At 38.6% G+C, this 21,349-nt stretch overlaps 1 protein-coding gene across 7 annotated transcripts in view; it reads right to left on the bottom strand.

Moving 5' to 3' along the window:
- MBD5 (methyl-CpG binding domain protein 5) overlaps positions 1–21,349 on the bottom strand; it is a 486,804-nt gene that overhangs the window by 68,243 nt on the left and 397,212 nt on the right. For 6 of the 7 annotated variants that reach the window (XR_016035558.1, XR_016035557.1, XR_016035562.1 and 3 more), the window contains 2 exons: positions 11,722–11,895; positions 729–1,401 (listed from right to left, as the gene is read on the bottom strand). Coding sequence is in view for 1 of the 7 variants with exons in the window: in XM_088829246.1 (XP_088685372.1) it covers positions 729–841 (113 nt within the window). In the remaining 6 variants the exon portion in view is untranslated. The remainder of the gene's footprint in view (positions 1–728; positions 1,402–11,721; positions 11,896–21,349) is intronic. The other variant, XR_016035556.1, reaches the window with a different exon arrangement.

The following is a 21,349-nucleotide window of genomic DNA, read 5'->3' as shown; positions in this document are numbered from 1 at the left end:
TATATTTACCAATAAACTACAAAGTAAGGAACTTAGGTGCCGATTATATAATAATAAGACTAAAAGTTCTTGCCAACAGTTATTTCATTCAACTTGTTCAACATAACAAAGACCATCAAAATTTAAAAGAATAGGTATTTACATGTAATCTGTATGATTTTTACTTGTAAGATGACTCCATCATGACTTTTTCTTTTTTATTATTATATGCAGGGAATAGGTTAAAAACTGCACAGAAAAAACAGGTAAATTATTTTTAGTTAATATCAGGCATTAAGAAACTGGTAATTGAAACTGCCTATAGAGAAAAACACAACCTTACATCAGAGTAGCCAGCGGAAGCACTATGAAGGACAATAATACTGTCAGGAGACATCGGGTCTATTTTCAGTATTTTACATTCTCCTGCGAATGTGGTAATGACGGTCATGGGTTTCTTTTAGAAATCTTCATCTTTTTCTTTATCCTTGTTAGAGAGATAAGCAGGGCGACACTTTATATAAACACAAATAATGCATAAAAATCCTCTCTTGCAACCTAAGGCAGGTTTTATATTGCAAAATAATATAAATAAAAACACTTAATATTTCCAGCACAAAGATCATTTATTCAAATTGATTTGAGGTGCTACCAGTCACAATATTTTACGTTCTCAGAGGAACAGGCTGTACCTTCTTTATTTGGTGGCTGCAAACTTGGAGATAATGCAGGAAATAGGAAAGGCTCACCTGACGTAAAGCACTCCATTTTGATCCACACGACGCTGCCAACCCACAGGAACTTGTATAGCTGGAAGACCTCCATCCTTGTCCCCTCCGTCACACTCCTTGCCTCCATTCATTTTCTGTGTCTGCTTAGGACTCCCCAAAGATATCAGCAATAAGATGATGTCCTTGTATTACAGGGCATCGTGGCCTTCAAAAACGGCCAGTGCAGCACAGTTTTCCCCAGACTGTACAAAATGCATTGGGAAGCTTCGGCTCAGTTTGGAACCAAGTCCTTGAAATCTGCCATTGTAGAAAAAATCAGTTTCCCATTATAATCTACATTAAATAACCAATATTTAATTCCTAAGGATGGTCTACATGGGTAAAAACAAGTGCTTCTGACTAAAGAAAATCATATTCAGCAATGCTGGTACCTGTCTGAAGTGGGAGAGGGAAGGAGTGTAAGTTTTTAGTTCAACATTTTGTCTTGAACCTTCATGTTGGACTAAAAGAACCTCTATTGTTTAGAAACCGGTCTGATTCTAACAGTGTGAGTCAGTTAATATTTCCAGGTACTACCCGCCTTTATAGGCCACATTCTTTAAAGTTTCTCTTCATCTTCCAATCTGAATCCAAGATGTTGCAGGTTGGTTCATCTGATGTTTTCATGTCTTCAAAATTCCAATAAGGTAGCCTGAAACACATATAAATATGTAAACACTATATTTAACAATGAAAAACTGAGAAGTTGCACACTTTGAAAAATGGAATAAACTGGTAAGTGTAGCAAGCCATTTTGATGTCCTTTGCTGTCAAAATCACATGTCAAAGTCAACTTTTCTTCTTTCAGCTTGATCTACTTATTCCAGATCAACCAGTTTGCTGGCTCTTCAACACATGTAGCTTTCTAATTACTAGAGACAGACTCATAACCATGGCATTACACATATATACAACCTCCTTCTGACAATAAAAACATTATCTATCACCTCTCGTGACCTAACAACTAGAAAGCTGTGTGTTAATACAATCACTTTTGATTACTCTTTAATTCTACAAACCCCTATGATTTACTTTTCGAATCATTATATTCACCTAAACAAGAGGGTTTTTTTTTAATTTGAAGAGAAAATTAAAAATCATTATATTCACCTAAACAAGAGGGTTTCTTTTCTTTTTTTTGAAGAGAAAATTAAAAGGGAATAAACACACAGTGCATTCCCAAGTATGAGAAGACTTTCCCCCACTGTTCTTGGCTATGAGAGCGGGAATCGCTTTACTTAAGATTTACAAATTGCCTTCCATTATGGAGTTCAGTTCAGTTCAGTTCAGTCGCTCAGTCGTGTCCGACTCTCCGCGACCCCATGAATCACAGCACGCCAGGCCTCCCTGTCCATCACCAACTCCCAGAGTTCACTCAAACTCATGTCCACAGAGTCGGTGATGCCATCCAGCCATCTCATTCTCTGTCATCCCCTTCTCCTCCCGCCCCCAATCTTTCCCAGCATCAGAGTCTTTTCCAGTGTAGTAGTCTCTTAATTCCTTTTTTGTGTCACGAGGTGCTGTTTGGGGAGAAGACACATTGGCCTGAAACCGCAGCAGTCAATGCTAAGGTGGAATGCTACAAGAAGTCATCTTAATGGAGCTGGTGAATAAACAAAGATGGCAAATAAATTTTTAAAAAGATTTAGTACTTAATACTGGCGAAGAATGTGATACCACAGTTATTAGCATTGTTGTGGCAAACAAGACTTTTTATAATCAATTTAATACACAGTGTGTGATTACCTTGTGGAACTCTTGAAAGTACACTAAAGGATGAATTCTAGTGTTATATGAGTGGGACTGGTAGTTTGTTGATAAAAATTTCTGGTGACAGCATCATCCATGATTAAAAATCCTGAATCTTAAACAACTTAACTGAAAGTAAAGGTAATATGCTCTCAAAAACTGTGCTAAATGACTTAAGATTCATATCACAGTATTAAGACTGTTTAAATTTGAAATAAAAAAATAATATCTTAGATAGTTTTATATATGCATGTATGACTCAGTCAACAAATTAAATAAATTAAAGTGTTAACAGACATAAAACTACTCAAGTTCCAAACCTTTCTTCAGATTTTTTCATTGGGGAAGTAGGAGAATACTTTATAGTAAAAAGCATTATGTATTCAGGCATATGCCTTATTTGCTGCCTTGGCTGTGAGGCAGATTAAAGGTGTAATGAAGTAAATTGAAGTAAATTCGCTCAGTCGTGTACGACTCTTTGCGATCTCATAGACTGTAGCCTAACGGGCTCCTCTGTCCATGGGATTTTCCAGGCAAGAGTACTGAAGTGGGTTGCCATGTTGAAATGAAGCACATACTAATTTAGCTGAAAGTCAGGAACCATAGGGATGCGAGTGGGAAACACTGGAAAAGTAGTAAAAATTTATTGGGAAAAATGTGGAGTATAAAGGAAAGTTCCAAGTAGTGCATTCTCAGTGGTGACTCAAGGTGCTAATTATATTACTAGGCCCACTCCACTGGGTCTATGGCTCTTATAGAAATGACCTGCTTGCAGGCATAGCACCTTATTTCTGTCTCTCATTCACTGCTCCTTTAACCATGATCCCTGTTGATCATGTATGTGTTTATTCATGTTTCATTCCACAGTGAGTGAGCAGCTATTATGTATGAGGTCTATGCTATGTGCTGGAGTACAAAGGTGGTGTGTGTGCTAAGCCGCTTAGTCGTGTCTGACTCTCTGCAACCTCAGTCTCCTCTATCCATGGGATTCTCCAGGCAAGAATACTAGAGAGGGCTGCCGTTTCCTCCTCCATGGGATCTTCCCAACCTAGGGATGGATCCCTCATCTCCTGAGGCTCCTGATTCTTCACTACTGAGCCACCTGGGAAGTTCCACAAAGGTGGTAAGACACCACTTGATCCAAAGCCCAGGGGCAATGTCTGGCACTAAAGAGCTGCTAAGGAAAAAAAAAAAACGCTGCTGAGCGGGGAAGAACAGGAAAGAGGGAGGGAGGGGGTCAGGAAAGGATGGAGACAGCAAGACAGGGAAGAACAGTCCCTGTTCTCAGGGAGTTTCCTGCCCAGTGGAGCTCCTGGTGCCAGTGAAAGATGCGAAAGAATTCTGTTTCATTCTGGACTCTCGGTCTCATCAAACAGCGACAGACACTGATGAGTAAGCATGATGTTTACAGTCTTTTTTTCACGCTCATTTTATTACCTTACTTTTGCCTAAAGAAAATTCTTCCATGGCCTGTGGTCTTTAGATTGGACTAGCTCTTATTTCCCTTACTTTCAAGCTTTCTGATCATTTGATGCCAACTGCTATTTCTTTTTGGTTTGCCTGCTCTTGAGTGTGACTCCAACTTTCCTGAGATGGACTGGCTCATGCCCTTAAGTAATTTGTGGATCTGCCAGATAATGACATCAGACCGATTTCTGTCAAATATCTTCCTCATATTTCAGTAATCAAAACTACAAAGATCTGACAGCTGGGTTTTAGACCTGCAGTTTTGAAAGCATGGTCCTGGCACCACCATCATTACTATTAACAGCTGGAATCCTGTTACAAATGCAGAATCACAGAACTGACCCCATACTTTCTGAATCAGAAACCCTGGAGGGCAATCTTTTAAAACAAACAAACAAGCCCTCTAGGTGATTCAATGGCATGCTCAAGTTTGAGATCCACTGACTCAGACTTCTGCACCAGCTTCCCTTCCCAGGATAGGACTCGGTTTTACATTTCCATGGCTGGCCCACTTCTTCCTTTTGTTCCCAGGAGGGTCATCCTTTTTTTTTTTTTGCCTGATATTTTGGCATTTTAGATGCAGCTTAATTGTAAGGGCCTTAGGAACTCCTCACAGAGCTGAAGTCCAGCGACTATTATCATTTGTTTATCTCTAAGTGGGACTGATTTCCTCAACATTTATTTTATAAATTTGGAAAATATAGAGATGTTTGTGATGAAAATTAAAATTAAAATTGAACTCTAATCTCACCGTTGAATAATAACCACTGCAAACATGGGTGACTTTCCATCATTGTTTTAAAAAGTTTTAAAAGCACATATTAAAAAGAGTCTAATAAACAATGCATTTTGTCACTTTGCTTATTTAAAAAAAAAACACAAACATTTAGAAAATATTACAGATGAAGTTCAATACTATCCCTCACTCCCATCCAGTTTTTCTTTTCAGTCCTGTTCCCCTCCCCTCTGGCCTAAAGAAAACTAACACTCTTATTCTGGTCTGTAGAGAGTCCCTTGGACTGCAAGATCAAACCAGTCAATCCTAAAGGAAATCAACCCTGAATATTCATTGGAAGGACTGATGTTGAAGCTGAAGCTCCAATACTTTGGCCACCTGATACGACGAGCTGACTTACTGGAAAAGACCCTGATGCTGGGAAAGACTGAGGACAGAAGAAGGGGATGACAGAGGATGAGATGGCTGAATGGCATCACTGACTCAATGGACATGAGTTTGAGTAAGCTCCGGGAGTTGGTGATGGACAGGGAAGCCTGGTGTGCTGCGGTTCATGGGGTCACAAAGAGTCGGACACAACTCAGCAACTGAACAGCAACAATCAATCCTTCCAGGCTATGTTTTTATATGTTTATTCCCTATGTATACAGGCAAACAATATTTGGCTTTGTTATATGTAAAGTTTTTACTTTTACATAAATACTATTATACATATATATTCTTCAACTTGCTTTTTAAAATTCAACATTGTTTTGATTGCTATCTCTGTTGACATATACAGATCTATCTCTTCTGCAGATATATAGATCCAATTTGTTCATTTTAAACATTTGAATAGTATTCTATCATATAAATTTACAAATATTCATCTATTGGAATATCAATCATATTAATGTTGGGTCTGCACATTTAAACTTTGGAGGCACCGCCACATTGCTCTTGAAAAAACTAAGCTAATTCCAATTTTTTTCTATGTATGATAGTGCCTTCTTTAAATATTGAATTATTACACTTTGCACTTTATTTTCAACTTAAGCATTTTACCATGGCATTCAATATTTACTTCCCTTTTGTGGAAAGAGATTTTTCTCCTAAATTTTCACAGTTACAAATAAATCTGAGATATTTATCTCTGTACATAAATCTATTGCCATTTGATAGTTCACTGAGAAGGCCATGCATCTCAAACTTCTGAAAACCAATGCATGCCTTCTTTTGCTAAATATTATAGTCTATTCTATTTGCCTCTGAGATTCTGATAACTTTATCTTCTATATAGACCAATTATTCAAGACTCGTTCAAGTTTTATTTTTATAGTTTTATGATTAAAAACAAAAGTTTATCCTTTTTTTCAAATTTAACATAAAAACTACATATCCATACCATTTTCCCTTCACCTCTCCTGAAGATTTCATTACGACCTACCCTGTTTACATGGCTTGGTTTAAGCCCAAAAGACACAGATTAAAACAAAAATGTACAGAAACATGAAAGGCACTTTTGTCTCACTAACACTGAGGATCAGTGATAGATCTTACACACAGGACATTATTTAAATCGATGTCACAAACGTTTCTGGCAGAAATAAAAATAAAATAAAAAAAGGGTATATGTGTGTGTATGTGTTCTGAGGAGAATATCTGCCATCATTCTACCAACATTTTCATTTTCCATCCCCATTTCAATATGCAAATAAGTCTGTGAGAGTTGGCTCTTATTGAACTGAATTTTAGTGACCTGATTTAATTCTTTCCATTGGCTTCATTCAGAATTCAAACTGGATGTCACCTCCTCAAAGAGACACTGTAAATCCTAAGTATTCTCCACACATTGCTAATTCACTGACACCTCTTATTAACTGAATTTTTTTTTTATTATTTGTTTGTTAATCTTTCCCCACAGGAATGTAAACTAACTCCTCACATCAGGAAACTTGTTTCTCTATATTCTTCCAATATTGCCATTTCCTGATTAAAGCAGGTTTTGGAGAAGGAAATGGCAACCCACTCCAGTGTTCTTGCCTGGAGAATCCCAGGGACGGGGGACCCTGGTGGGCTTCTGTCTATGGGGTCACACAGAGTCGGACACGACTGAAGTGACGCAGCAGCAGCAGCAACTGCCTGGCCTACAGGAGGTGCTTAAATACTTGATGAAGACTATGTACATTCCAATTAGCCAACATAGTTTTATATTATGATTTTCACCATGTAGACTTGTAAGGTTTTTAGCAACACAGGCATTTAAAATGAAAGAGAAGCTTTAAAAAGAAGTCAACAGAAGCTAGTGACTATGCATGTTGACAAAAAACACGAAGAATCTTTTTTTTTTTGCTCTAGCTTTGTCCCTAATGATCTCACAGTCTCTGAGTAATAATTTTTGTGTATAAAAAGTATGATAGGGCTTATAAGAAAAATAATATGCTAACTTTTTATTTTATTTGTAAAGCACATCAGAATTTTATTTAAATAGCTTATATACACACTTTAATTGGATTAATAAGGAACCACTAAAATGAATGCAACCATATAAAAATGAAACCAGTATTTCAACATGATGCTAACTAAGGCAATAGACGGCTTTTTCTCTCTCTGCTTTACCAACATTCTTGTCAACCTAAGAATAAACTCACTGTGTTATGCAGTGTTAAGTGTATATTTTAAAAGTTATACCCAAAATACTGAGAAGACTAGATATCGGAGAATATGACATCATGAAAATAAGTAGCTACTTTTCATAAATTTCTCTGAATAAAAACAAAAATCATATATTTTTCTGAATAATGTCACAAATTTGATTAATGGTGAAAACAATGAATTGATTTTTAAGTCATGTGATACTATGAGTAAATTCTATTAAAATGTTTATCACATTAATCACACATTAATCTTATGCTCAGTGGCATTACTTGGATACACTGTAGGACAGGATGAATACTGAATGTATTACTGATCTATCAAAATGAGACCATGTAAATTAGATAAAATACCAATATTTAACATAAGTGTAAATTATCATGTATACTTTATATACAATGATTATAAAGTTAACTCATGAAATATTCAAAGTTTAGAAGTCTCCTCCAGTAAATCAACTATACTTCAATAATAAAAAAAAAGAAGTCTCTTCCATTCTAACATTTGCAAGGATTAATGCCTCATGTTCAACACTTCAGAAAAAAAGGCTCACATGAAACCTAACTCTCTACCTAAATTCTGAAACAATATGTACATGCAACAACAGATATGATTGGATTAAGAAATAACATGAGCATTAGCATTTTGAAGCATAATGTCTGAGTAGCTACAACATTATTATTTGATTAGGTAATAAATGGATATACTCATCCTCTTTCCATTAGTTAAATTATGCTTATTAAGGTAACCCTAAATGATATTTGCCCCTTTCAGTTATCTTTCACCCTCATACCAATTTACACAGTTCCTTTATAGCACTTAGCCAGCCCTCCCATCCAACCTTGCCATCTGTTTCACCTTTCACCTATTTGTTTAAGCTATGCATTTTTATTTATGAGCACGCTCATCTTACAGCTATATCTTCCTTCATTTAAAAAAAATCTTCCAATAAATTAGCTTCATTTTAACTCTGGTTGTTATTTTCATTTGGTTCTTATCTTCACTGTGCAGCCACATCTTCCAAAACAGACCTCTCAGATACATCTTTTCTAAGAGACCTAATGCCTCTGTCAGGCTCCACTTACTCACCCCAAACTACCCCAGTGCAATTTACATTTGTTTTACAAATTTATCAGGATATCATAAGCACATCTTTCCTGCCCTGATCATTAAAACTCTCTGGTTTCAAACATCCTTGCTCTTTCAGTGTAGAAGAGTGTTAATGTTCAAAAACTGTGTATGAGGATGACTTCAGTCCTCAGAGGCAAGGTAACGAGCAAACTAAACTCTGCCCATATATGGTCAGGAGGATAATTTATACAGGCCATTTCATGTTACCAATGTTCAGTAACTTACACATTCTAGGCACAAAGAAGCCTTTAGAAGACTAAATGCTAAATGTAGCAGGTTGCAATTGGCCACAAATATCTTGTAGTTCCTTCCATTAGGAAATGAGATTTATTACTTTGCCCTTTGGATCTGGGCTGGCCGTGTGACTTGCTTTGATCAGTAGAATGTGATATAGCTCAAGAGATGGGCCTAAGGCTCAAGAGGCCTTGTATCTTCCACTCTTGCTCCTTGGAATGCCACTGTCACACAAAGAACTGGAACTGGCCCTTTGAGGATAAGAGACCATGTGGAGAGAGAGAAATCCAGCTGGTCTGTCTGAAGCCCCAGACACATACATGGGTCCAGCCAGCACCATGTGGAACAGGGATGAGCTGTTTCATGGAGCGAAGCCTAGCCTTCTAACCCACTGAATCAGCAGTATTATTTCAAACAGCCAAATACTACACTGGAAGTGATCTGAAAGTCTAAAATAGGGTTTTATTTAAATTAACTACAGTACTGAGATGCTATAGAGCCCTATCTTTTCTTTTTTTAAGTTTTGTTGAGGATAGTCATTTCGGTTTATTTTGTTTTTATTTTAAAAATTTTTTTGCCACACTGTGCATCATGTGGAATATTAGTTCTCTGAACAGGGATTGAACTTGTAGTCTTAACCTCTGGACTGCAGAGAAGTCCTATAGCTCCATCCTTGTGACCTTGGGTAGGTTTAAAAAATTTTCTTTCCTTATATAATGGAGATTTTATAGAACTGTTCGGCTTTGGGGATACAATAAGCTAAAAGTCTTAAACCAGTACCTCAGTTCAGTTCAGTCGCTCAGTCGTGTCCGACTCTTTGCGACCCCATGAATCACAGCATGCCAGGCCTCCCTGTCCATCACCAACTCCCAGAGTTCATTCAAACTCATGTCCATCGAGTGGGTGATGCCATCCAGCCATCTCATTTTCTGTCGTCCCCTTCTCCTCCTGCCCCCAATCCCTCCCAGCATCAGAGTCTTCTCCAGTGAGTCAACTCGTGGCATGAGGTGGCCAAAGTATTGGAGTTTCAGCTTTAGAATCAGTCCTTCCAAGCACATAATAAATCTCTACATTATTATTTATGTGTGTGCATGCTGAGTTGCTTCAGTCATATCAGACTCATTGCGACCCCATGGACTGTAGCCCCCCAGGCTCCTCTGTCCATGGAATTTTCCAGGAAAGCATACTGGAGTGGGTTGCCATTTCCTTCTCCAGGGGATCTTCCCAACTCAGAGATTGAACCCAGGTCTCCCGCATTGTAGGTAGATTCTCTACTGTTAGACACCAGGGAAGCCAACTAGTAGTATGCTGTTATTTCTCTACATGGAGAAAAAAGAGAGTCAGAAAGAACACATTAAGCAGAATGACCTACATAGTACAAACAAAAACTAAGGCTATCCCTTTGACCAGTTCTAAAAATGCCTCAGCCTGTCACCCTTACTTTTCTGCTTGGAATGCCATCTCTCACCACCACACTCATGTTTTTGTTTAACCAACTTCTGTTTATCTCAGTTTAAATGTCACTTCCTCAGAGAAGCCTTCCTGGTTTCTCCAGTCATTATTTGACTTTCCAAGTCTAAACTGAGTTCTCCTTATAATTCTCCCTGATAATATTCAGGAATTCACATGTATTGCTACATACCACTGAACTCTTTTTTTGCTCTTGCCATTCAACATGACTACAAAGAAAACACAATTGAGACAACTAACTTTAAGTTAAAGCTTCCCTTTGTGCTTTTGAAAATATAGAAAGAAAGTGAGGGTTTGTATGCACATGAAGAAAATGCTTACTATGCATTTTACTTTCTTAAAAGTCAAAAAGAGAATAATCACAGATTCCAAATATATATTATTAAAAAAAAATTCAGAGAACTGTCTGAAAGTATAGTAGGTCACATCAGAACAACTAGGACATAATAGACTCATTACAAGTCTGCAGGAAAATTTATTTATGATTTACTTCTGTATATTAAGCACCAACATACTTGGCTATTTTTGCGGTTCTATAGTATAGTAAAGTTTCTCATAAGGATTATTTATAAAAAAAATACTTAACATAATCTTTTTAAGAGTGCAGTAAGCAAGCTGAAGGGGTGATTTTCACATTATATCTGTGCATGATTGGTATTCTGGTTACTCAAGGTGTAGCTCAATAGGTTGAATCATTGTTAAAAAAATAATGTATATCAGCTTTTTAAAAATTAAAACTGTACTAAGAATGAAACAAACATGACTTTGGTCCATTTGGGGGTTGCACAACATATTGAAACAACTGTTTATGTACTCTTTTACTTAAAAAAACGTTTAGTATTCTTCAATTCACCTGGCAATGGGGTTACTCAAAGAGAAAATAGTTACTCCTCAGCCACTGGAGAAACAAGTACATTGTCTCTAAATACGTATAAATATTTAGGAACACTCAAGTCTAATCAACATGTCTAGCAAATATAATTAAATGTTAAAGATAACCACAGTCTAATTAATTATGTGAAAAGTTCTCTCAAGATGCAAGAGGAAGAAGATGGTCTCTGTGTTAATTCTAGAAGGGGGAGCCCAAAGCACACAATCTCTAAGTTCCATGAAATAAATGATATTTTACTGTGTTTATTTAGCTTACACATCAGGAATGAAAGGACTAAGTAGTAATACCTATAGATGGTTAGTGGTATCATAAGAAAAGTGTCTCAAGGAGACTCCATTTAGCATGTGACTGCTCACTGGAATGCTGAAGGTGGCAGAGAAAATGTAGCAGCCAAAGAAAACTTACCCACAAACTGGGCATAGAATATTTTACTGAACATGCTGAAGAAAAGCAAAACCCGTAGAAAGTAAAGTCTCTAATTCAACAAACAGGAAATGGAGAGCAAAATATAAAACATGGTTACAATCAGGAGGGCTCTAGGCCAAATCTCACCAGTGGTAGTATTTGGTGCACACACAGTTCAAGAATAATAATACAAGTGAATTAATTGACAATATTTAAATCAGAAGGCATATGAAAATTTGCATTTCTTGCTTTACCTGGGAAACTGGACAATGTGGTAACACTAGGTCAGCATTCCTGCCTTGCAACAATTATCTGGAACAGATCAGTGACTGCTCCTTCAGACAGGACTCAGCTCTCCAGTTCACTGCAGTGGCTTCCTGCTTCATTCCCACCAGCCTGGCCTCTGTAGGCACTTGGGTTTCCAACCTCTGGAACAGAAAGGACTTGAGGTAAGGCTTGAAGGACAGACTCTAGCCCTTGACAAGAAGTACAGCTTACTTTTTTTAATGACCACTTAACCTATACTTCACAATTTCTTCACAAGGGTAAAGGATAAACTCCCAGTGGATATGCATTATTAGTTTATGAAGGAATGCCAGCCAGTAAGCCAGCTAAAAACACAAGCACAGTCAACTTTCTCAATGAAGCTGATGTGACTCCCAGATGTTGGTGATCGTTGAGTTAGAGGCAGAGGATACAGAGAATGCTCATCCAACTTTAATCCTTTTTCTTTCTTAGTACCATTGTCAGCAATACCACTATTTCAGGAACTTAATGTTGGGATCAAAGAATTATGGAACCAAACGGTACATTATCAATATTGAGTTACAAAATGACATTGTCTCCCTGACATTTAAAAGAGCTTTCTTTTAGCAAATAAGAAAAAAATTTGTAAACACTTTCAAAACACTTGAGAACTTATTTCCCTTTACTTAATTTTCTCCTAGCCATCAGGGAAACAATGACAAGGCTGTTCCTCAGCTTGGGTTAAATTATCTTTGGTGCAGTTTAACTCATTTTGCTCCATTTCCATAGTCACTGAACAATCTTCTGATTATTTGATGGATTTCACAGAGGCTTTGATATCATTAAGTTATGACTTAGGTATCAGATACAAGTATTTCAATCAGTGTAATGGCAAGCCACTCCAGTACTCTTGCCTAGAAAATCGCATGGACAGAGGAGCCTGGTAGGCTGCAGTCCATGGGGTCGCTACTAGTCGGACACGACTGAGCGACTTCACTTTCACTTTTCACTTTCACACATTGGGGAAGGAAATGGCAACCCACTCCAGTGTTCTTGCCTGGAGAATCCCAGGGACGGCGGAGTCTGGTCGGCTGCCGTCTATGGGGTCGCACAGAGTCGGACACGACTGAAGCGACGCAGCAGCAGCAGCAGCAGCAAACAAACCAAACAACAGTCAACTGCTTTATAAATTAAGTTCTTGGAAATATAGATGGCCTGTGTCAGACCCTAGAGGCCCATCACCTTGAGAGGAATGGCAAAATCAATGTTTCTAAATTGGAAGAGTAGAGGTCACATCCTGGACCATAATTACCCCACAGGGTGCTCCTCTAACTTTGGGATCTTTCCAAATATCTGGCCTCCTTTTTCTTTTTAATTTTGGGCCAAAGAAGGACAGGGGACGATGTAGGACAGGGGTAGCAGCATGCTTGAGCAATGCTGTTCCTCAGAAAGCAGCCAAGAGACATAAAGAAACAATTAAGGGATGTGGGACCTAGGTTAAGTTTCTATAATTTTGATATGTTAAAGGTACTCCAGGCATTAAACTGAATGTTTTAAGTATTTATTGATAAACAACTATATGTAAAGCACTGTAATAAATACTCGGGACACAGACACAAAGAGAACGTGGTTTCCCCGGTGTCCACCACCCATCCCAGCCCAAGGAGCTTACTGCCTCAGAGGTGGGCATACGGATTTGGGCAGATTAGGTGAACAGGTAATTACAATACTGAGTAATACCAGCTGTGATAGGGCTAGCTATGGCGTGCTAGAGGAACACAAAGCGCAAGTCTAGTTTTAGGGAAAGGGGGAGGCAGGCTACATTTAAGGATGCACAGAGGTTACAAAGGCAAAGAAGGCTTACTAGGAGACCTGAAACTTTAGCTAATCTGTGCAAATTATCTCAGTGCGAAAAGATTAATATTGAAGATTTTATATTTGTTTGGTAATAACAATTCCAATATTCTACTCATTTATAGCTGCAAAGCAAGCACAGAGGTCTCATTTTCTTAGACCTTTTAACCTTGAGATGTAAGTGATGAGGCATTAATGAATATTTTCCACAGGAAGATCTGGATGCCTGCTCGATGACTTAAACAGAAAATGACCTGACATCTAGATAAGCAAATATTGTTCTGCAGAAGAAACACTATGAAAGAATGATGATTTGCCTCTAAGAAAGTGACATTAGATGTGACTGTACTGGAAGTAGAAGCTAAAAGAAGCAAGATATGGATGAGGGAGTCTTATCCTGTAGATAAAGTAGCTCAAAACTGTAACTATATCCTTTAATAAAAGAAGTCCGTAAGTGATGAAAATAAGATGACTACTGCCCTAAAGTTGTTTTAGACAAATGTATAAATAATATTGGCTGATATCCTATCATCTGGGACTTTATACATACACATATCAGCTCATTTAATCTTTGTCACAACCTTATAAGTAACCACCACTATTTTTTTCTTTTCTAGAGTTGAGAAAATCAAGGCAAGAGAAATTAAATAATTTTATCTTCCCTTTTCCTCTCCAATAATTAATTTCCCCTCTTTCCTAACTTTATTTTTTCTTCTTAGTATTTATCACTATGAATAACATGCTACCTATTTTACTATCTATCCTATTATCATCTGTCTCCTCTGATGAGAAAGTGAACTTTGTGAACATATGGATATATTAGTCACCAAAACAGGCAAAGGATTTTCTAGGTGGTCCTAGTGGTAAAGAACCCACCTGCCAGTCCAAGAGACACAGGAGACATGGGTTTGATCCCTGGGTTGGGAAGATTCCCTGGAGGAGGAAATGGCAACCCACTCCACTATTCTTGCCTAGAGAATCCCATAGACAGAGAAGCCTGGAAGACTGCATTTCATGGGGCCAAACAAAGTTGGACATGATTGAAGTGACTTAGCACACATAATATAGACAGAAACCCTTGCTAATTAAAAGGAAAAAATGAAGTATAGTGGATTTACCATGTTGTGCCAATCTCTGCTATACAGCAAAGTGACTCAGTTTTACAAATATATACATTCTTTTTCTGAATATTCTTTTCCATTATGGTTTCAGTTCAGTCGCTCAGTCGTGTCCAACTCTTTGCGACCCCATAGACTTCAGCACGTGGTTTCCCCGGTGTCCACCACGTGCTTCCCTGTCCATCGCCAACTACCAGAGCCTACTCAAACTCATGTTCATCGTGTCGGTGATGCCATCCAACCACCTCATCCTCTATCGTCCCCTTCTCCTCCGGCCTTCAATGTTTCCCAGCATCAGGGTCTTTTCCAGTGAGTCAGTTCTTTGCATCAGATGGCCAAAGTATTGGAGTTTCAGCTTCAGTATCAGTCCTTCCAATGAATATTCAGGACTGATTTCCTTTAGGATTGACAGGTTGGATCTCCTTGCAGTCCAAGGGACTCTCAAGAGTCTTCTCCAACACCACAGTTCAAAAGCATCAATTTTTTGGCACTCAACTTTCTTTACAGTCTAACTCTCACAACCATACGTGATTAGTGGAAAAACCATAGATTTGACTAGACGTACCTCTGCTGGTAAAGTAATGTCTCTGCTTTTTAATATGCTGTCTAGGTTGGTCATAGCTTTTCTTCCAAGGAGCAAGCATCTTTTAATTTCAAGGCTGCAGTCACCATCTGCAGTCATTTTGGAGCCCCCAAAATAAAGTCTCTTACTGTTTCCATTGTTTCCCCATCTATTTGCCATGAAGAGATGGGACCAGATGCCATGATCTTAGTTTTCTGAATGTTGAGTTTTACGCCAACTTTTTCACTCTCCTCTTTCACTTTCATCAAGAGGCTCTTTAGTTCTTCTTTGCTTTCTGCCATAAGGATGGTGTCATCTGCGTATATGAGGTAATTGATATTTCTCCTGGTCATCTTGATTCCAGCTTGTGCTTCATCCAGCCTGGCATTTTGCATGATGTACTCTGCATAGAAGTTAAATAAGTAGGGTGACAATATACAGATTTGACGTACTCCTTTCCCGATTTGGAACCAGTCTGTTGTTCCATGTCCAGTTCTAACTGTTGCTTCTTGACCTGCATACAGATTTCTCAGGAGGCAGGTCAAGTGGTCTGGTATTCCCATCTCTTTCAGAATTTTCCAGAGTTTGTTGTGATCCACACAGTCAAAGGCTTTGGCATAGTCAATAAAGGAAAAGTAGATGTTTTTCTGAAACTCTTGCTTTTTCGATGATCCAGTGGATGCTGGCAATTTGATCTCTGGTTCCTCTGCTTTTTCTAAATTCAGCTTGAACATCTGGAAGTTCACAGTTTGCATACTGTTGAAGCCTGGCTTGGAGAATTTTGACCATTACTCTGCTAGCATGTGAGATGAGTGCAATTGTGTGGTAGTTTAAACATTCTTTGGCATTGTCTTTCTTTGGGATTGGAATGAAAACTGACCTTTTCCTGTCCATTATGGTTTACCCCAGACCAATTTTTGCTTTCGGTTCAATAGCTCCTTGAACTCTGGTTTTGTATCACTAATTTTTTTTTACTTCTTATTAGCACAAAGTATAAAATCTTATACATGCTGGAGCCAAAAGTACTGACTGGGTGAATGATGAATGTAATTAATCAGTAAGGGTACACAGAGCCCTTGTCATTGTGGTAGTGCACTTGTCACCATGAGATGAGGAAGTTGTGTTTTTAAAGAACTTAGAATTGTGAGGAATACTTGGGATACAGTATAAAAAATCGTATTACTTTCACTGTTCAAGCATATATTGATGCCTAAAAATGCTTATACACCACACTTCTCAAGACCTCCTAGTATTCTGCTGCATTAATCTTTCTTGGAAATGCCAGAACTGTTCAGAACTCTGCCTATGAACCTGTTGTTCCCTGTGCATAGAAAGATTTCCCCCTACTATTTTAAAGCAAACTTCTTTAAGAATAGAACTCCTCCGTCATGGCTCTTCCAGTCCAGCTTAGTTACTATCTCATTCTACAGTGCTGTTTTTATGTAACAGCAGTCCCCATATTCTTTTACATACTGACATTATCAGGTACTGGTATAAAAACAGTATGCTTTTAGTTGGCTTTTTCGTTTTTCTCACCTAGAGAACTTTTTTACTCCCCCACAATATAACCATAAATAAAGAAAAGTTCTCAACGATATGTTAACATCACTCAGTGATACACAAGCTGGTTATTTAACTGAAATCAAATGAGGGCTGAAGAGAATCTACTTTTCTTATCTTATTTTCAGCTCAACTTCTGGGTTCAGGGACTATCTTCATTTACTAGAAGAGTACCTGGCAAACAGATACTACTTATTGAATAAATAAATGAATGCCTGTATACAAACCATGGCAATAAATGCTAAATGGCATGGTATAAACTAAATGTACTATAGGAACTCAGAGATAAGAAATACTAGAAAAAACAATGAACTAACAGGAAGTTTAGTATCCACAATTTTCTAGCTGTAACTGAGCAAGACATATAACCTGACCTTTAATTTTTCAATTTGTTAAGATTAATGGGCTGAACTAGATCAGTTGTTTTCAGATTATTTTAGTTGTAGCTCTCTTTTGTCTAATAAAAATCTAAATGGAACCCCCATTATATAAATAAAGAGACCACATTATAGTATTATTTATTAGCTTTATAATATTGAGACAATTGTGATCATCATAGAAAAGCTATTATAAACAGCAACTTAAAAAAAATAGCAAATTTGGCTTCAGCAATATTTAAGATTGTTGCAGTCAAAATGGTCTAGAAGCTTGAAGGGAGGTAAAGAAAATCTCATTTCCACTACCAAATGATTTATCTAATCTTTATTCACATGTCTGGTCATGAATACAAAATATGGGCCAGAACCACTCAAAACTTAAATTAAGCAAGAGGACTTACTTTAGTATAATATTGTCACACTGATTTGCCACTGCAGAACTGTAAAGGAGTGATAAGAATATATGGTAGAAAGATGCCTGTACGTCGTATTTGTATTTTTTTAATGGAGCATACATACACTGCAGCTGTTCTCTGGCTTGCATAATTTGATCTGGATATATAACAATGGTCACCGAAGAATTGATGCTTTTGAACTGTGGTGCTGGAGAAGACTCTTGAGAGTCCCTTGGACTGCAAGGAGATCCAACCAGTCCATTCTAAAGGAGATCAGTCCTGGGTATTCATTGGAAAGGACTGATGCTAAAGCTGAAACTCCAATACTTTGGCCACCTCATGCGACGAGTTGACTCACTGGAAAAGACTGATGCTGGGAGGAATTGGGGGCAGGAGGAGAAGGGGACAACAGAGAATGAGATGGATGGATGGCATTACCGACTCGAACATGAGTTTGAGTGAACTCTGGGAGTTGGTGATGGGGACAGGGAGGCCTGGTGTGCTGTGATTCATGGGGTCGCAAAGAGTCGGACACAACTGAGCGACTGAACTGAACTGAACTGAACAATGGTGGTCTTCCCTGGTGGCTCAGACTGTAAAGAATCTCCCTGCAATTAGGAGACCTAGGTTCAATCCCTGGGTCTGGAAGATCCTCAGGAGAAGGAAATGGTTACCCACTCCAGTATTCTTGCCTGGTGAAATCCATGAACAGAGGAGCCTGGCAGGCTACAGTCTGTGGGGTTGCAAAGAGTTGGACATAACCGAACAACTAAGCACACATATAACAATGAACTCAATTTTTTTTAAGGGCCATCTAAAATCTTAAAAATAAAAATAATACTCTTAGGAAGTCTAAATATCTACATGGAAATTGGTGGCAAGGCTTTAGTCAGCAGTTCATAAAATATAAACACGCAGCAAGCACAGTTTTTGTTTCATGATGTGTTTATGTGTTATAATTTGGTATACATCTGAGTGGGCATGCTGTTTTTATGACAGTGTTAAAATACTTCATATAATTTTAAAATTTAAATCTGTGTCCAACATTGGAAAACTCTGAAGAACCTCTTCTGAGTTAGATGTTCTTCTGATCCTCCTAATGCTGTCATTTCTACGTAAGCTAGAAAAGCAAGACACTATAAAGATGACTTCAATGTCTTCAACTCTATTTACCTATGTTTACCAAGATAAGATACCCATGGAACAGAGTTGACCGAATTGAAGTGGAGAACTTGTGCTAGGGAGTATCAGAAATACAGCTTTAAAAAACACATCAGGGCTTCCCTGGTGGTTCAGTGGTTAAGAATCTGCCTTGCAATGCAAGGGACACTGGTTCGATCCTTGGTATGGGAAGATTCCTTATGCTGTGAGGCAAATAGGCCTGTATGCCACAACTACTGAGCTCACGTGGAGCAACTACTAAAGCTGGCACATCCCAGAGCCCATGCACCACAACAAGAGAAGCCATGAGAGTGAGAAGCCCACACTCCACAACGAGAAAGTAACTCCCACTCTGCGCCAACTAGAGAAAGCTTGCACATAGCAACAGAGACCCAGCACAACCAAAAATAAAGTTAAAAAAATGTCAGTCTTCCTAGTATTGGATGAATCTCTATGCACATAAAGCTGAAAACAAATTTCGTATCAGAGATCCATGACATTTCTAACATCAGCATTGCTGGTGTTCAGTTCAGTTCAGTTCAGTTCAGTCGCTCAGTCGTGTCCGACTCTCCGCAACCCCATGAATCACAGCACGCCAGGCCTCCCTGTCCATCACCAACTCCCGGAGTTCACTCAAACTCATGTCCACAGAGTCGGTGATGCCATCCAGCCATCTCATTCTCCATCGGCCCCTTCTCCTCCCGCCCCCAACCTTTCCCAGCAACAGAGTCTTTTCCAGTGAGTCAACTCGTCGCATGAGGTGGCCAAAGTATTCCAGTTTCACCTTTAGCATCAGTCCTTCCAATGAACACCCAGGATTGATCTCCTTTAGAATGGACTGGTTGGATCTCCTTGCAGTACAAGGGACTCTCAAGAGTCTTCTCCAACACCACAGTTCAAAAGCACCAATTCTTCAGCGATCAGCTTTCTTCACAGTCCAACTCTCACATCCATACATGACCACGGGAAAAATCATAGCCTTGACTAGACGGACCTTGGTTGGCAAAGTAATGTCTCTGCTTTTTAATATATTATCAAGGTTGGTCATAACTTTCCTTCCAAGGAGTAAGTGTCTTTTAATTTCCTGGCTGCAATCAGCACATGCAGTGATTTTGGAGCCCCAAAAAATAAAGTCTGACACTGTTTCCACTGTTTTTCCATCTATTTCCCATGAAGTGATGGGACCAGATGCCATGATCTTTGTTTTCTGAATGTTGAGCTTCAAGCCAACCTTTTCACTCTCCTCTTTCACTTTCATCAAGAGGCTTCTTAGTTCCTCTTCACTTTCTGCCATAAGGGTAATGTCATCTGCATATCTGAGGTTATTGATATTTCTCCCGGCAATCTTCATTCCAGCTTGTGCTTCTTCCAGCCCAGCGTTCCTCATGATGTACTCTGCATATAAGTTAAATAAGCAAGGTGACAATATACAGCCTTGACGCACTCCTTTTCCTATTTGGAACCAGTCTGTTGTTCCATGTACAGTTCTGACTGTTGCTTCCCGACCTGCATACAGGTTTCTCAAGAGGCAGGTCAGGTGGTCTGGTATTCCCATCTCTTTCAGAATTTTCCAGTTTATTGTGATCCACACAGTCAAAGGCTTTGGCATAGTCAATGAAGCAGAAATAGATGCTCTTCTGGAACTCTCTTGCTTTCTCCATGATCCAGCAGATGTTGGCAATTTGATCTCTGGATGGTCAACACCGAAATCAGACTGATTATATTCTTTGCAGCCAATGATGGAGAAGCTGTATACAGTTAGCAAAAACAAGACCAGGAGCTGACTGTGGCTCAGATCATGAACTCCTTATTGCCAAATTCAGACTGACATTGAAGAAAGTAGGGAAAACCACTAGACCATTCAGATATGACCTAAATCAAATCCCTTATGATTAGACAGTGGAAGTGAGGAATAGATTTAAGGGACTAGATCTGATAGATAGAGTGCCTGATGAACTCTGGACAGAGGTTCGTGACACTGTACAGGAGACAGGGACCAACACCATCCCCATGGAAAAGAAATGCAAAAATGAAAAATGGCTGTCTGAGGAGGCCTTACAAATAGCTGTGAAAAGAAGAGAAGCGAAAAGCAAAGGAGAAAAGGGAAGATATAAGCATCTGAATGCAGAGTTCCAAAGAATAGCAAGGAGAGATAAGAAAGCCTTCCTCAGTGATCAATGCAAAGAAATAGAGGAAAACAACAGAATAGGAAAAACAAGAGATCTCTTCAAGAAAATTAGAGATTCCAAGGGAACATTTCATGCAAAGATGGGCTCGATAAAGGACATAAATGGTATGGACCTAACAGAAGCAGAAGATATTAAGAAGAGGTGGCAAGAATACACAGAAGAACTGTACAAAAAAGATCTTCATGACCAAGATAGTCACGATAACGTGATCACTGACCTAGAGCCAGACATCTTGGAATGCGAAGTCAAGTGGGCCTTAGAAAGCATCACTACGAACAAAGCTAGTGGTGGTGATGGAATTCCAGTTGAGCTATTTCAAATCTTGAAAGATGATGCTGTGAAAGTGCTGCACTCAATATGCCAGCAAATTTGGAAAACTCAGCAGTGGCCACAGGAATGGAAAAGGTCAGTCTTCATTCC

This window comes from Moschus berezovskii, chromosome 2 (assembly GCF_049115385.1).
Source record: "Moschus berezovskii isolate FMDL1 chromosome 2, NW_MosBer_1.0, whole genome shotgun sequence".
NCBI lineage: Eukaryota > Metazoa > Chordata > Mammalia > Artiodactyla > Moschidae > Moschus > Moschus berezovskii.
Note: the sequence above shows the minus strand (reverse complement) of the source record. Positions and strands in the feature narration are given on the sequence as shown.